General features: G+C 39.9%; 1 protein-coding gene across 8 annotated transcripts in view; it reads left to right on the top strand.

Moving 5' to 3' along the window:
* Nucleotides 1–18,310, top strand: part of XRN1 (5'-3' exoribonuclease 1) — a 196,300-nt gene that overhangs the window by 137,268 nt on the left and 40,722 nt on the right. For all 8 annotated transcript variants that reach the window (XM_059688279.1, XM_059688272.1, XM_059688274.1 and 5 more), the window contains 4 exons: nt 11,718–11,807; nt 12,197–12,332; nt 16,781–16,837; nt 16,972–17,104. In XM_059688279.1, coding sequence (XP_059544262.1) covers nt 11,718–11,807; nt 12,197–12,332; nt 16,781–16,837; nt 16,972–17,104 — 416 coding nt within the window. The remainder of the gene's footprint in view (nt 1–11,717; nt 11,808–12,196; nt 12,333–16,780; nt 16,838–16,971; nt 17,105–18,310) is intronic.

The raw sequence follows: 18,310 nt of genomic DNA on the forward strand, positions 1-18,310 counted from the left end.
ATCTGGTCTAATTTATCATATTGCCTTGTTGATTTTCTGTCTATGATCTATCCATTGATGTCACTGGGGTGGTTAAGTCCCCGACTATGACTGTATTATTGTGACCTCTCCCTTTGTCTCAATATTTGCTTTATTTATTTAGATGCTACTATTTTGGTTATGGAAAGGTTACAGGGGGTTATATCCTCTTTTTGAATTGATCCCTTTACCATTACAAAATGTCTTTCTTTGTTACCTGTTATATACATCCTTTGTTTTAAAGTCTATCCAATATGTCTATTACTACTCCAGCTAAATTTTTTTCATTTGCATTTGCAAAAAATATCTTTTTTCATCCCTTTACTTACAGTCTGTGTATGTCTTTTAGTCTGAAGTGGGTCTCTTGTAGACATCATATATATGGGTCTTTTTTTCTTATTCATTCACCGTTTGTCTTTTCATTACAGCATTTAATCCATCTACATTTAAAGTGATTGATCATTTATAATATGTAGTTATTGCCATTTTATTATTTATATTTTTATTATTTTTTATGTTCTTCATTTTAAAGAACTCCCTTTAACAATTTTTTGTAATACTGGTGGTGAACTCCTTTAGCTTTTCTTGTCTGGGAAGCTCTTTTATCTGTCCTTCAGTTCTAAATGATAGTCTTTCTGGGTAGAGTAATCTTCCTTATATGTTCTTGCTTTTTATTACTTCCATCCCTTGTGGCCTGCAAAGTTTCTGTTGAGAAATCAGTTGGCAGTCTTATGGGAGCTGCATTATAATAACTAGCTGCTTCATTATAATAACTAGCTGCTTTTAAGATTCTCTCTTTGCCCTGGCCAGGTAGCTCAGTTGCTTGGAGCATCATCCCGTATACCAAAAGATTGCTGGTTCAATTCCCCGTCTAGGCATATACCTAGGTTGCAAGTTTGATACCCAGTCAGGGCTCCTATGGGAGGTAACCAATTGATGTTTCTCTCTCACATCAGTGTTTCGCTCTCTCTCTCTCTCTCTCTCTCTCTCTCTCTCTCTCTTCCCCCCCCACCCCCTTCTTTTCTAAAATCAATAACAACATATCCTTAGGTGAGAATTAAAAAGAAAAAAAGATTCTCTCTTTGTCTTTAACCGTTGGCATTTTATTTTTTTAAATATATTTTTTATTGATTAAGATATTACATATGTGTCCTTATCCCCACGCTACCCCCTAACCCACCCCGCCCCCCGCTCATGCCCTCACTTCCCCCCCCCCCATTGTCCGTGTCCATTGGTTAGGCCTATATGCTTGCATATAAGTCCTTTGGTTGATCTTTCCCCCTTACCCCCACCCTCCCCTACATTCCCTCCAAGGCCCGACAGTCCAATCAATGCCTCTCCGTCTCTGGATCAGTCCTTGTTCATCAGTTTATGTTGTTCATTATATTCCACAAATTAGTGAGATCCTGTGGTATTTATCCGCTCTCCAGTTCCATCCATGCTGTGGCAAATGATAAGAGTTCCTTTTTCTTCTTCCTATTCTTAAAGAATACCTTTCAGCATTTCATATAATGCTGGTTTGGTGGTAATGAACTCCTTTAGCTTTTTCTTATCTGTGAAGCTCTTTATCTGACCTCCTATTCTGAATGATAGCTTTGCTGGATAAAGTAATCTTGGTTGTAGGTTCTTGCTATTCATCACTTTGAATATTTCTTGCCACTCTCTTCTGGCCTGCATGGTTTCTGTTGAGAAATCAGCTGACAGTTGTATGGGTACTCCCTTGTAGGTAACTGACTTTCTTTCTCTTGCTGCTTTTAAGATTCTCTCTTTGTCTTTTGCTCTTGGCATTTTAATTATGATGTGTCTTGGTGTGGTCCTCTTTGGGTTCCTTTTGTTTGGGGTTCTCTGCGCTTCCTGGCCTTTAAGTCTATTTCTTTCACCAGGTAGGGGAAGTTTTCTGTCATCATTTCTTCAAATAGGTTTTCAATATCTTGCCCTCTCTCTCCTTCTGGTATCCCTATAATTCTGATGTTGGTACGCTTGAAGTTGTCCCAGAGGCTCCTTACACTATCTTCATATTTTTGGAATCTTTTTTCTTTTTTCTTTTTCGGTTGGGTATTTTTTGTTTCTTTGTATTTCAAATCTTTGACTTGATTCTTGGGATCCTCTTGTCTGCTGTTGGATCTCTGTATATTATTCTTTATTTCAGTCAGTGTATGCTTAATTTCTAGTTGGTCCTTTTTCATATCCTCAAGGGTCTCACTAGATTTCTTGAGGGTCTCACTAAATTTATCGGCGGTTTCCATAAAATTCTTGAAAAACCTTATAAACGTAGTTTTGAACTCTATATCCAGTCGTTTGCTTTCCTCCATTTCTGTCATTTGTGACCTGTTTCTTTGTCTCCACATTTTTTATGCTTCCCTGTGTTGGTGGAGTGGTTTTGTGTGCTAGGTGTCCTGTAGGGCCCAGTGGCTCAGCCTCCCCCATTACCTGAGGTGGACACTCTTGGTGCACCCCCTTGTGGGCTTTGTGCACAGTCTTGTTGTAGTTATGCCTTGATTGTTGTAGGATCACTGGGAGGAATTGACCTCCAGGCCAATTGGCAGTGAGAATCGGCTGTCTCTGCAGTGGGAGAACTTCTGTGCTGAAGACACCCTTCTGGGGCAAGACTTGCTTCAGTGGGGCTTTGGTGCTCACTGAGTCTGCCCCCTGAGTGTGTTCCTTATGGATCTGAGGAGTTGTAATCTGGATGGTCCCCCTCTGACCACTGGGTACACTGGCTCTTGGAGGTTACCCAGCAGGACCTATGAAGAGAACTGCAGATTCCCCTTCCTTTTTTGGAGTTTGGAGGTGCCCTGCTGGGGCCCAGCGGTGAAGCAATGCAAGCTGCTGTGGGGCCTTGGGCCTTCTCTTGGAAGTTCTGGGTCTGTGGCCCAGCTGCAGTTTGTTAGGTAATTTTCAGGTTGCAAAGGGCCAGGGCATTCATATGCAAAAGCCTCTGCCGCAGCCTGGATGGGGCGGGGTCTCAGGGAATCAAAGGGCGGAGCAAGGAACTATGGCAGATTCTCAGCCCTGCCCTAAGGGGCTGCGCGCTCTCAGTGTCCTGATAATTTAATTGCTGCAAGCACCTCTGAGGGAAAGCCGCCCTCGAGTTCCGAGTTCTGCCCGCTTCCAGACAGTCCAGTTTCTCCCCGTATGAGTCCTGTGTCCCCAGAGACTTCCCAGAACCGGAGTTCAGAGCAATCGGAAGCTTGTGACTCCCTCCCGATTGAAAAAGACAGCCGCGTCCTCAGGTACCAGCCCCTTTCCGCGCACTCTCAAGCCTCAGTACCTTTGCACTTTACTTCCGCAGCTCCTGACCCTCAATGTGCTTTTCTCTTTCCTTCTAGTTGTAGATTTTCCACTCTGCCAGCCTTCCTGTAAGTTCTGGATGATGTCCTTTTTGTCTTTTTATTGTGTTTTGAAGTTGTTGTAGGAGGCAGCAATTTCGGTGTTTCCCTATGCCGCCGTCTTAGTTTCTCCCACTGTTGGCATTTTAATTATATTGTGTCTTGGTGTGGGCCTCTGAGTTCATTTTGTTTTGTTGGGGACTATCTATGCTTCCTGGGCTTATATTTCTATTTCCTTCACCAGGTTATGGAACTTTTCCATCATTATTTATTCAAATAGGTTTTCATTTCCTTGTTCTTACCTTCTCTTGGTTCCCATATGGTATAAACATTGCTATGCTTTATATTGTCCCAGTGGTCCCTTAAATTATCTCTGTGTGGGGTTTTTAATTGTTTTTTTTGTTAATCCTTGCCCAGTGATACTTATTCCCCATTGATTTTTAGAGGGAGTAGAAGGGCAGGGGGAGAGAGAAACATCAATGTGAGAGACATATCGATTGCTTACCTCACCCATGTGCCCCAACCAGGGCCAGGGATTGAATGTGCAATCCAGGCACATGCCCTTGACCAGAATCAAACCCGTGACTCTTTGGTGTACAGGCCAGCCCTCTAATCACTGAACACCACCAGCCGGGGCTGTTTACTTTTTTAAATAATTTTATTTCTATTTGCTCTTCTGATTATGTGTTTTCTGCTACCTTGTTTTTTGAGATGCTGATTTGATCTTCTGCTTCATCTAATCTGCAATTGACTCCAACTAATGTATGCTCATTTCAGTTATTGTAATCTTCATTTCTGACTGGCTCTTTCTGATGTTTCTTATCTCTTTGTCAAAGTTCTCACCAAGTTCATCTAACCTTTTCATAAGTTCTTTGAGCACCCTTCTAATCAGTGTTTTGAACTTTGTATCTGGTATGTTCCTTGTCTCCATTTCAGTAAGTTCTTTTTCTGGAGTTTTGTCTGGTTCTTTCATTTGGGCCATGTTTCTTTGTCCTCACAGTATGGCTGCTTCCCTATGTTTGTTTCTACGTATTAGGTAGATCTTCTACGTCTCCTAATTTTGGTATAGTGTCCTTACTAGTATATAGTAGGTGTCGTGTAGGGCCCAGTGGCCATAGTCTCCTTCATCACCTTAGCTGGGTGCTCCAGTAGTGTTTCTTGTATCTTCTGTTTGGGCCTTTCTGTTGTAGTTGAGATGTGATTGCTGTTGCAGTGTCAGTGGGTGGGGTTGGCCCACAGGCTATCTGGCTGTGAGGAATGGCTGTGACTATAGCTGATGAGCTGCTGTGTAGGGGCTAACTACAGGTACCAGGATTTGCTGTAGCAGTGCTCTGGTGCCTGCCTAGTTCTCTTTTTGAATGTGTCATTTTATGGAGTTGATTAGGTGGTGCTGATGTGATCGGAAGCCAGCCAATAGGTGTGTTAGTTTTGGGGCCTCTTGGGAAGTGCTCCAGTGCTGTCTAAGGCCAGCCAATTTTGTATAACTGAAGCCGAAAGAGGTTATATAGCCTGTTGCAAATTGGGTGGGCGTGGTCTCAGGGAATCATCAGGGCAGGAGTGAACTGCATTACCCAAGTTACTGGTCGTTCAGATTTGGTGCCTCCCTGTGCCTGCTAGCTGGGTAGGGATATGGCTCTACAAAGGAACAATGTCTCCTGTGAACACTTCAGCCTGCACCTTTGGGCTGGGTGGCAGAAGGCTCAGCAAAGGTACAGTGTCATATGCCAGCATTGTGTCTGGAGAAAGCTGCCCCTTCAACTCTCACCCTGGAACTAGACAATTCAGTTCCTTTTAGTGTGTCCCTGGCACCTTTTGAGTTGCTTCCCCAACGCTGGAGCTCAGACAAAGTGAGACCATCAGCCAATAAGTCTGTGTGCAGACCCTTTAAGAGGAATGCCTAAAATTCCAACAGCCCTCCGTTCCACTCATACACTATCTCCACTGGTTTTTACAGCCAGAAATGTTGGGGACTTTCTTCCTGACACTGGTCTCTAGTCTAGGGGAGCCCATGGTGTGACTGGGATACTTTGCTACTCAGGGGGAACCTCCACATCCAAGATACCCCTCCTAATGTTCAGATGCCACACATGGGACCAGCCCATTCTACGTCTTGGCCCTTCTTACCATTCTTGATGTGGTTTCTTCTGTATATCCTTTGTTGTAGTACATCTGTTTAGCTAGTCTTCAGGCAGTTTTCAGTGTTGGCTGTTCTACAGATTAGTTGCAATTTGGAAAATGTCATGGGGGGAGATGAACATAGTGTTTACCTACTTCACTACCTTTATGAAGCGCACATAGAAACTTAATTTTATATTGTAGAGCTCCTTTGCTAAAATAGAGAGACAAAATACTGTTTTTATTCTCTCTGGAACTCTAGATTGTAGCTAGACCTTCTGGATCAATTGCCTTACTTTCCTTTATCTCTTCTCATCCTTTTTCTATAGTGTATTCTTTTTTCTTTAATCCTTTATTGTTTAAAGTATTTACATATGTCTCTCCTTTTCCCCCCATTGACTGTTCCCCAGGCACTCCCACCCCCCAGCATATGCCCTCACCCTCCTAGTGGCCTGTGTCCATTGGTTATGCTTATATGCATGGTTGATCTCTTACCCTTCCCGGGCTTTCCTCTGTAGTTTGACAGTCTATTCAATGCTTCTCTGTCTCTGGATCTAATTTTGTTCATCAGTTTATGTTGTTCATTATATTCCACAAATGAGTGAGATCATGTGATACTTATCTTTCTCCAACTGGCTTATTTCGCTTAGCATAATGTTCTTCGTGTCCATCTATGCTGTTGCCAATGGCAAGAGTTCTTTCTTTTTTTTTACAGCAGCATAGTATTCCATTGTATAGATGTATCATATTTTTTAATTCACTCATCCACTGATTTGCACTTAAGCTGTTTCCAAATCTTAGCTATTGTAAATTGTGCTACTGTGAACATAGGGGTGCATATATCCTTTCTCATTGGTGTTTCTGATTTCTTGGGATATATTCCTGGAAGTGGGATTACTTGGTCAAATGGCAGTTCCATTTTTAATTTTTTGAGAAAACGCCATACTGTTTTCCACAGTGGCTGCATCAGTTTGCATTCCCACGAGCAGTGCAAGAGTATTTCTTTTTCTCCCCATCCTCACCAGCACTTGTAATTTGTTGATGATAGCCATTCTGACAGGTGTGAGATGGTACCTCATTGTTGTTTTGATTTGCATCTCTCAGATGATTAGTGACTTTACGCATGTTTTCATATGTCTCTTGTATGTCCTCTTTCAAAAAGTGTTCTATTTAGGTCCGTTGCCCATTTTTGGATTGGATTGTTTATCTTCCTTTTGTTAAGTTGTATGCTGGCTTCATAGAAAGAGCTTGGAAGTGTTCCTTCCTCTTGGATCTTTTGACATAGTCTGAGGAGGATAGGTTTTAGTTCTTCTTTGAATGTTTGGTAAAACTCCCCTGTGAAGCCATCTGGCCCAGGGCTTTTGTTTGCTGGAATCTTTTTGATTACTGCCTCAATTTCCTCCATAGTTATCGGCCTATTCAGATTTTTTTATTCTTCCCGATTGAGTTTTGGAAGGTCGTATTTTTCTAGGAATATGTCATTTCTTCTATGTTGACCAGTTTGTTGGAATAGAGTTGTTCGTATTTTTTTACAATCCTTTGTATTTCTGTGGGGTCTTTTGTTACTTCGCCTCTTTCATTTCTGATTTGGTTTATTTGAGTCTGCTCTCTGCTTCTTGGTGAGCCTGGCTAGAGGTTCATCAATCTTGTTTATCCTTTCAAAGAACTAGCTCTTGGTTTTATTGATATTTTGTATTGTTTTTTTGGTCTCTATGTCATTTATTTCCTCTCTGATCTTTATTATTTCCTTTCTTCTGCTCACTTTGGGTTTTCTTGTTCCCTCTTTCTAATTCTTTAAGTTGTAGAGTTAAATAACTTATTACCGGTTTTTATTTATTTATTTGTTTATTTATTTATTTATTTATTTAGGTAGGCCTGTAATGCTATGAACTTACCTCTTAGTTCTACTTTCACTGTGGTGTCCCATAGATATTGTATTGTTGTGTTTTCATTGTCATTGGTTTCCAGGATTTTTTTTTTTCTTATTTGATATCTTTGGCAACCCAGTCATTGTTTAAAAACATGCTATTTATCCTCCAAGTGTTTGAATTTGTTTGATTGTTTTTATTGTAGTTTATTTCTAATACTGTGCCATTGTGATCTGAGAAAATGCCTGATATGACTTTATTCTTCTTGAATTTGAAGAGACTTAGCCTGTTTCTTAATATGTGATCTGTCTTTGAAAATATCCCATGTGTACTTGAGAAGAATGTATATTCCTTAGCTTTGGGGTGAAATGTTCTGCAGATGTCAATTAAGTCACTCTGATCTAGTGAGTCATTTAGGATTGCTGTTTCCTGTGGATTTTTTTGTCTATAGGATTTATCCAGGGATATCAATGGGGTATTATAGTCCCCTATTATTATTGTACTAGAGGCCCGGTGCACAAAAATCGTGCACTTGGGGGGAAATTCACTCAGCATAGCCTGTGCCCTCTCACAGTCCAAGACCCCTCGGGGGATGTCCACCTGCGGGGAGCAGACCTACGTTGGCAGTCAGACATCCCTCTCACAGTCTGGGACCCCTCGCTCTTACTGCCCGCCTGCTTTTGCTCCTTACTTCTCGGCTCGCTGCTCCTTAGTGCTGCCACGGAGGTGGGAGCGGCTCCCGCCACTGCCGCTGCACTCGCCAGCCATGAGCCCGGCTTCTGGCTGAGTGGTGCTCCCCCTGTGGGAGTGCACTGACTACCAGAGGGAAGCTCCTGCGTTCAGCGTCTGCCCCTGGTGGTCAGTGCGCATCATAGCAATGGATCATTCTGGCCATTCCACCACAATGGTCGATTAGGCTTTTATTATATAGGTTGATGTCCATCTCTCCCTTGATATCTTCCTGGAGTTATTTTATGTATTTGGGTGCTCCTGCATTGGGTGCATATATGTTTACCTGAGTTATATCCTCTTGTTGTATCTATCTCTTTAGTGTTATGAAGTGGCCTTTCTTATCTCTTGTTATGGCATTCACTTTGAGGTCTATTTTGTCAGATACAAGTATTGCTGCACCAACTTTTTTTTTTTTTCATTTCCATTTGCCTGAAAAATATTTTTTCATCCCTTGACTTTTAATCTATGTGAGTCCCTTGCTCTGAGGTGGGTCTCTTGTACACAGCAGATATATGGGTCATGTTTTCTTATCCATTCAGCCACCCAATGTATTTTGATTGCAGCATTTAATCCATCTACGTTTAAGGTTATTATTGATAGGTACTTGTTTGTAGCCATTTCTGTACTTTATTCCTGTGTTTCTTCTACCCTTTCTATTTTTTCTTTTTACAGTAGTCCCTTTAGCATTTCTTGCATTGCTGGCTTGCTTGTGATAAACTCCATTAGCCTTTTTTGTCTGCAAAGCTCCTGATTTCACCTTCAATTTTTAATTATTTCCTTGCTGGATAGTGTATTCTTAGATTTAGTCCCTTGTTTTGCAGCACTTTGTACAGTTCATTCCATTCCCTTCTGGCCTGATGTGTTTCTGTTGAAAAATCATTTGATAATCTAATGGAAGATCCCTTTTAGGTAACTCTGTCTCTCTCTTTCAGCCTTTAAGACTCTCTCTTTGTACTTAACGTTTGCCATTGTATTTGTGACGTGTCTCATTGTGGGTCTTTTTGTGTTCATGTTGTTTGGGACTCTCTGTGCTTGTGTGACTTTTTCTTCCCCAAATCAGGGAAGTTTTCTGTCATTGTTTCCTCAAATAGGTTTTCTAATCCTTACTCCTCTTCTTGTCATTCTGGCACTCCTATAATATGATGTTACTTCGTTTCATGTTGTCCCAAAGCTCCCTTAAGCTCTCCTCCTGGTTTCTAGTACTTTTCTCCAGTTGCTCTTCAGATTGAGTGTGTCTTTTTGCTCTGTCTTCTTTCTCACTAATTTGATTCTCTACTTCTAGTCTACTGTAGAAACCTTCCATTGTGTTTTTTATTGTAGCTAGGTCAGTCTTGATTTCCACTTAATTCTTACATAATTTGTTGATTTTCTCATAGAGCCAGTGTAAGAACTGTATGACCCTTATTCTGAATTCTTTTTTTGCCATATTGCTTTCTGACATATTGCATGTCTCAATTTCATTTAATTCTTTTTCTGGCAATTGTTTTCTTTCCTTTTTTTTTTTTTTTTTTACTTTGGGGGTTGTTTCTTTGTCCCCATCCCATCCTCCCATTCTTGCTGTCTCTTTCCTGCCTTTGGCTCCCTTCTTGGAGTATGAGGTTTTAAAGTCCCTAGCGGTTCAATGATCTGGCACTCCCTAGACCAAAGGCTGTGTCTGCCTTGAGATTTCACACCTTATTGTCTCTGTTCTGAGTTGTACTACCTTTTCCCCCAGTTCTGGTCTCTCAGTGGCTCACTTCATATTCTCGGGGTCAGCGAGGGCACATGCACAGTTTCTCTGGTGTGCGACTCCCTGTGGGGGCCCAGAGCCCTCCAGCATGCAATTCACTGTGCTGCCCCAGTACCCAAGGCCACACACATGGAGCGAGGTCTGTGACCTGTGGCTGGGCACATCAGGTAGCACCAGCACCATTGACTTGTGCTGGGGGTAGTACGTGCCCCATGTGACAGCTCTGTCCATGCCGGCGGGGAGGAACCTGTGGTGTGCTTTGCATTGGGGAATGCACTCAAGTCTCACCAAGGGGTCCAGGCACCAAGTCGCATGCGGTCTGCAGCTGAAGCTGCTGGCTTGGCGGGAGGGGCGCATATGCCAACACTCACCAACAGGTCCAGTTGTCAAGTTGCAAGGGGCCTGTGGCTGAAGCAGTGAGCTTGGCGGGAGGGTCACACACTCCAAGGCTCACCAAAGGAGGCACTGAGTGGCGCAGGGCCTATGGCTGAAGCAGCAGGCTTGGCAGGAGAGGCACACACACCAGGACTCGCAGGAGTCTGCAATCGGGGAGGCTGGAGTCTCAGAGTCTGTGGGTCTGCAGATGAGGTAGCAGGTCTTTGACTGGAGTTGCTGCAAGGTCTGGATGGTGTCTGAGGCCAATCTGGGTGGTGGTGAGGCTGGGCTCCTAGTCACAGCAGCTTTCCTCTTTAAGGTGGCATGGTTTCTGTGTCACAGCCACCTGCCACAGGAGTGCTTGCAGCAGTAGCAGGGGATCACCATCTAGGAGAGCCTAGTCTGCCAGCCCCCAAGACTCCTGCAGGATCTAACTGTCCCTCACTCACACATACACACACCGCACATGTGCACACACTCCCCTTTTGCTCCTTCACTCACTCACACTCTCTCACTGCCATCGCTGCCACCTTATCCTTTCCCCTCTATACTGTATTCTTATACTTTTGTTCTACACTGTGGGAGACTTCATCTTATATCATTTTAAAATTCTCACTTATCTTTCATTTAAAAGTATGTCCTTATTCTCTAGCATTCCTTTTTAAATATCTTGTTCTTATAATGAGTGAAATATCTTCTTTCATTTTTCTGAAGATAGTACTTCCAGAGTTTCTTCTTCTGTTTATATTTTCTGTTTTTTACAAATTGTCTTTTTTTGTTGTTGTTCATCTCTGCTTTCATGTTAAAGGTATTTTTTTATTTGTTGGTGGTTCTTAGGTTCCAATCATATTTAAGAGTGAGGCACTAAAGAGCTGATTAGATACTTAGTCTGTTTTGGTGGGGCTTGTCAGGTGGGACTTGGCTATTTCTGCAGAGGACCTGCAAATATCACTACCTATATGTATATCTTTCCCTTGAGACTGGCTAGTTTCCCTAAGAGGTGTGACCTCCAGCCTTTTTCTTAGAGGACAGATGTGGAGAGGAAAATTGACTTCCAGTGTTCTAGAAATTAACTAGGGAAAAGGGTTTTCACTACATACATACACACCCCCACCTTCAATCTGCACTATAAAGAAAACAATGGAGTTTTGAGAAATATCAGATGAATCTTTTAATATATTTAATTTGTGGCATGCTCCAGCTTTGTTGTAAAAATTAGAAAATCAACCTGTAGATATTTTTTTGTCCATTATGATCTAAGGAGAACAGAGTCAGTAACTGAAGTTAATATGTAAGTGAAGTTTATTATAGTTTAGAAATTGAATCATTTCTCCCTCATCTAATGTGAGGTTTTTGTAGGCCTGTAAATACTTTCAAATATTTTCGTCTCTATCCCTTATTAATACTCTGTGTATAATAATCAGTCCTCAGTATATTTTATATATTCCCTTAGGGTCCAAAATGGTTTGATCAGAAGTTCATGTGAAGTTTGCCATATGTATATTTTTAAAGCGGTATTATGTTTGTTTGTTTGTTTGTTTGTTTTGCTAGAGCTCCAGAACTATTTAGTTATATAGCCAAAAATAGCCAAGAGGATGTATTCTATGAAGATGACATTTGGCCTGGAGAAAATGAGAATGGGTAAGCAAAATGTGTGGCATTTATGGCCTCATAGTTCATCTTAGTGGTTCCAGTAAAGGTACAATACTAGTTTATCAGGAATTTACATTACTTTTGGGGAGAGGGTTTTGTATTGTTTTCCTTTTGCTTTAAGATCTTAATATAATTTTTTAATTTATATAAAAGTACTTTTAAACTAATTTTGTGATTTTTAGAAAATTACTGAGAATTAACATGTTCATGTTTATATTAGATTTATAATTATTCCCAATTAAATGCAATGATTAATTTTTAATAACATATTTGATGTCTTTATATTTTATAACCCTCAGAATTTTTTATATCAGGCCTTTTGTATAAGCCCTCACAAAGTTTTAATCAATGTGAAACAATTACTGTTTTTAATGTAGTGCTGAGAAAGTTCAAGAAATTATTACTTGGCTAAAGGGACATCCTGTCAGTACATTGTCTCGTTCTTCATGTGATTTACAAATTCTGGATGCAGCTGTTGTTGAAAAAATTGAGGAAGAAGTCGAAAAGTACAAGGTACTAATTTTTAATAACCAAGATATTGATGAGATTTGAAGCTAAATGGACTATATATTATTTTACCAATAACTTATTTATGTTTCAACCAATTAAAACATATTCAGTAGTTTCTAATTTATGTAAAATAATCCTATAATTTAAAAAAATGTTCCAGCTATTTCCTGTGGCAATTAATAAATTTATATGAATAAATATAAATGCACTATAATACACAAAAGAATTAATATTTTGTGATTTTAGTCAAAATAGAAGCTTATGATTGAGAAATAAGGTTAATCCCTATTCCTTCCTATTCTAAATTCCTTAAAGACAGTTCATCCTTTTATAGAACATAAAAATTTTATTAACTTTTACACAATTAGTTCTAAGGGTTCTTTCCCACTCATAAACTCATTCAGTTACTGAGTATTTTGTGTAGGAATAGCCATTTCAACTATTTTGATCCCCTGTCTTGATGTAATAGAAAATTAATTGATTACATATATTTTTTTTACTTGTGATTTTATTTTCCACACATTTGCCTTCTTATAAGAATGATGTTGCTCTGCTAACACATTGTTTTAATAGCAGAGTAAGTTAAGAACTGGGCTCTGAAGCCACCTTCCCCATTCCTCTTTTAACACTTATAACCTTAGGCAAGACACTTACCCTTTCCATGACTTTGTTTCCTCATTGGTAAACTTATAATAAAATAGTACCTACCTCATAGGGTCATCAAGAGGATTAATTGAGCTGATGCATGTAGACTTCTTCTAATAATGCCTTGCTATTATTAATGCCTAATGATGCTTGGGTATCATTATTATCATCATTTGAGCTCTCTTATCACATACAGAAGAGTTGTAAGTATAGTCTGGGAAGTCACCACTAGATAACTCTCTCTTTAGGAAAAAATACAAGTCTCAGAGCCAAGAGTTTGACTTTTTTTAAGAGGTTGTTGACATTCAGTTGAAGATGATAGTAAGCCTGCATTTCTTTCTCTTTTTTCTTTTTTTTTTAATTGTCTTTCAGTGTAAAATGAAATATATTTATCCAGCATTGTTTTTGAAATGAGTTTTCTACTTAACAGAAGTTCATAACTTTAAGCCTCCAAATTTTACTTTAACCCAGTTGGATGAAGAACTTTTTAAAATGTTTTACACATTTTTTTCTTATTTTATAAACAAGATACATATACAAAGTTGTAGTCTACTGTTTTGGTTATAACATTTTTTAAAATATGTGGTTCTAAATAAGAGGAAATTTTTTAAAACCTATTAATGTGTCAAGGAGGTACAGTTATGAGTGATTTCCCTCCCTTTTAGGTTTATAAAGAAAAGGAGAAAAACCAAATACATTTTGAACATAATTTATACTTTTCTTTTATAATTCAGGATTATCATTAAAAGTATCAGGAGTTTTCTTATTGGATTCCCAAAGTCAACAATTGTCAAAATTACTGGAAGAGCTTTTTAAAAAAATACACATTCTGGATTACACCGTTAAAGCAGTACTTCTCAAATTAATGTGCAGTCAGTGGAAGATCTTGTTAAAACACAGCTTTTGATTCAGTAGCTCTAGGGTTAGGCATGAGATTCTGCATTTCTAAGCAGCTTGCAGGTGACCACAGTGTGAGTAGCCAAGCCCCAGAAATTCTCACTTAGTAGTTGTGAGTTACCCAGTTTATTAATTTGCCTAATGAATCAGGTTTAATTGCCACATCCTCTAATCAGTGCTATTATGTAATGATTAGAGCAGCCGTGGGCAAACTACGGCCCACGGGCCGGATCTGGCCCGTTTGAAATGAATAAAACTAAAAAAAAAAAAAAGACCGTACCCTTTTATGTAATGATGTTTACTTTGAATTTATATTAGTTCACATAAACACTCCCTCCATGCTTTTGTTCCGGCCCTCCGGTCCAGTTTAAGAACCCATTGTGGCCCTCGAGTCAAAAAGTTTGCCCACCCCTGGACTAGAGGCTCAGCGCACAAAATTGCGCAAGACCCATATTCCCCCCCCCCACTACTCCCCCTGCACAGCAGGACCCAGACTCCCTCCGCCATGCCTGCCAGCAGAACCCCAGACCTCGCTGCCACTGCCGCGGGCCTCATGAGCTCATTTGTGCCTGGCTGGTCCCCATACCTCTCTCCCCAGTGTTGAGTGTCTGAGCCGTTGGCTGCTCTGAACCATTTGGCTCTTTCCCTTAGTAACAGCTTTTGGCTTCTGCCTCAGTTCCTCTCCCAGCTCATGCCCTTCTCCCATACACTGCCTCCCCCTGCCCGCCCCCCCCCACCGCCCCCCGCAGCGAGAGCACCTCTGCTCGCCACCTGGGGATCCACGACGTGCTCCCCACCCACCCGTGCCCATCCCCTGTGCCCTCTTCACCACACGGCCTGTCCGCCCACCGCCTGCCTTGCAGCAATCAGAGCCTGTGGGCCGCGAGACTGAGAGGTGCTCCATGCACCTCCTGGTGACCGGTCTTTGGTCATTATGGTGTTACGGTCACAGGCTTTTTATAAATATAGATAGATGCCTAGGGATATATATTAGATCATATGGGGTTTTTTTATATGCAATTCTCCAGGCCTAGTTCTTTTTTTTTTTTTTTTTAATATATTTTATTGATTTTTTACAGAGAGGAAGGGAGAGAGATAGAGAGTCAGAAACATTGGTGAGAGAGAAACATCGATCAGCTGCCTCCTGCACATCTCCTACTAGGGATATGCCCGTAACCCAGGCACATGCCCTTGACCGGAATCGAACCCGGGACCCTTCAGTCCGCAGGCTGACGCTCTATCCACTGAGCCAAACCGGTCTCGGCCAGGCCTAGTTCTTGGGTCTGCTTTTTAAAATAGTTTTAAAATGTCTTTATTCTTTCTCCTTTTTGCTGTTGTCAGTTTTGTATCAGTATCCTTCTGGTCTGGAAATAGGCAACTTGGTCATAAGGCCTTCACTTTTCACCCTATTTAAAATGGCAATCTCTCCCCACACTGCTGATCTGCATTACCTGCTTTATTTTTCACTATGCTTTTACCTTCAAACATGTTATATATTTTTTTCACTTTGTTTCTTTTATGTCTCCCTCAACTAGAATAAAAGAATAGATCCCTGTTATAGCCCCAGCACCAAAACCAATACATGGTATATAAATGGAATTCAGTAAAGATTTATTGAAAGAATAAGTGAAATATTTCTATAATAAAAGAAAACAGGCTCTCCTTAAAGGCTTGAGTGTTTTACAGTGTATAAAAACATGACCTCTTGCCTGGCCAGCATGGCTCAGTGATTGAGCATCAACCTATTGTGATCAGGAGGTCACAATTTGATTCCTGGTCAAGGCACATGCCAGGGTTCCTGGCTCATCCTCAGGGGTGGGTGGGAGTGGAGGGATATGCAGGAGGCAGCTGATCACTGATTCTCTCTCATCACTGATGTTTCTATCTCTCCCTCTCTGAAATTAATAAAAATATATATTTTTTAAAAATGACCTCTGTAGTGTATGATCTCTGTAACTAGGACTATTTTGTCCTTTTGTACTTATTTCTGTAAGTTATGTTCTAAAGATAGGTGACTGCCATGTAAGTAAACTGCTGTCATTTTTCTTATAAGTAAGAATTCACTTCAAAAAAATATAATGTGAATGATAGTTATGGATTTCAATGGGTATAAATTATCCTCACATTTTTATTACGTAAAGCAGGTAATATTATTTCCATCTCATAGATGGAAGAAACTGACACTCAAATTAAGTTTGAGTTGACAGAACTAACAAATAGCAAAGAGAGTGCAAAAGTCTTCTTCCAGCCCTTGCCAGATGAATCTGTTGTTTGGACCATCATCCTGTACACCAAAAAATGCAGGGCGTGTGTGGGAGACAATTAATGGATGTTTCTCTGTCTTTCTCCTTGACTCTCTCTCTCTCTCTCTCTCTCTCTCTCTCTCTTCCCCCCCTCTCTAAAATCAATAATATATATATATTTATTTTAAAGTTTTCTTCCAGCATTTTTTAGAGGATCAAAAAATTTAAACATCAAAGCCAGTTTCATAATAGATTTCAGAAACAAGGATTTTATTAAATGAGTGCCACTTTTTTAGAAGTAGCCACAAAAAAATACAGTATTATCATAGATCAATACTTTATACCTTTTAGAAAAAAAGTTTTTGTTGGCCAAAACTTTTATAGTAAAAGCATTTGAACAGGATAGCACTTACATAAAGTTCAAAATAGACAAATCTAATCTTTTGTGTTAGAAGTATGGTTACTTTGGGGAAAGGTAGTAACTGGGTGGGATGGAAGGGAATTGAGGTGTTTTTATGTTGTGCTTAGTAATGTTTTGTCTCTCTTGAACTAGATATGGTTATACATAATTTTGCATTTTTCTATGTCTTACACTTCACATTTTTTACTGTAAGAATTTATTATTCCTCCTTCAGATATAAATATTTAAAATGTTTACTTCCTCAGCAAAGAAAGAATAATAAGAAGGTACGGGTGACAGTGAAGCCCCATTTGCTGTACAGAGTAAGTTTTCTGTTAAATAATTCAAAGTTGTTTTTACTTGGAAAGTATAGAAGAACCAAAATGTTTTCAATATATTATTAGAGTCAATATAAAATTAGAGTGAATAGTAATAGTTTGAGCTTTCTTCTCTTCAGCCTTTAGAACAGCAGCATGGAGTCATTCCTGATCGGGATGCAGAGTTCCGTCTCTTTGACCGGGTTGTGAATGTGAGAGAGGACTTTTCAGTGCCAGTTGGTCTTCGGGGCACCGTCATAGGAATTAAAGGAGGTAATCCCTCAGTACTGGGCAAGTTGTCAGCTGCATTTATTGTAGAGTAAAACACAAATTTCTGTGTCATATCTAAACAGAAATTGACTCTAAGTTAGGAAAAACACTAAATCCTTGTATGTTTCAGTTCATTTTTGTTTTAGTTTTCAGAGAAAATTTTATTTTCTGTCTTGTGTAATTATCTAGAAAACGATTAAAAGAAGGGAAAGTTGAATAAAGACTGCTGAAAATGTGGTAGCTTGTATATAACACATTAAAATTATACAAGACCTTAATGGGTATGCACACATTTTCATGAAACTGCGAAAAGTTTCATCATTTTTCTTAAGTTAGGCTTTCATCTAGTTTTGCTCAGAAGTTTACCTCAGTTATCATTGTAATCTCTTGATTTCTGTGGAGAAATAAACAAACATGAAGTGTTAACTCATTTACATTTAAAAGATTTTAATTAAATATGCATATTCATTTGAATTTTATGAATACAGGTAGATCATGAATATAAAACAGACCTATCAACCTGTTGCACAATGTGCATATAGGTAATACTTCTGTACTGTATACTTAAAAGTAGTTAAGAAAGTAAATTTTATGTTGTGTTTTTTATTTTAAAAAATTAATAAATTAGAAAGTGCTGAGAAAAGGGAAGAAGCAGCCTAAGATTTCAGTGTGCCTGAAAGGGAAGTCTGGACTAAGCAACTTTGCAGCAGAGATTCCAGAAAGAGTAAACAGCATAAAGCAACACACCAGGTGTCCAGGGGTCACAGTGCTGGCAGCACTGCCACTCCACGTCTCAGGCAGGCCATGAGCCTAAGAGAACTGCTTACTCAGTGCCAACACTGCTATGTACTTTTGCATTTTGCATTTAACTCTCAAGTGTTATTTTCTCACCTGAGAGGTTAAGTGACTCACCTGCCTTTACACAGATGAGTGGCAGAGCTGGGATTTGAATTATTTCACCTCATTCTTACCTAACTTTGAGCAGTGTGGTTCTTCACATTTTTCATCTGCACATCTTAGGATCTTCCCTGCTTACTTGACTCTAAAAGAGAAATTTTTTTTCTGAATGTTTAAAAATACTTTCTTGGATATATTTTTGGCTGCTGGAAGTGGAGAGAGGAAGGTCAGGGCTAGGTGTGGTAAGGGTCAGATGGCTGTAATGCAGCAACCCTCCTGCTATCTGCTCAACCCCCTGAATCAGCTTTTCAG

Source organism: Myotis daubentonii, chromosome 3, assembly GCF_963259705.1.
Source record: "Myotis daubentonii chromosome 3, mMyoDau2.1, whole genome shotgun sequence".
NCBI lineage: Eukaryota > Metazoa > Chordata > Mammalia > Chiroptera > Vespertilionidae > Myotis > Myotis daubentonii.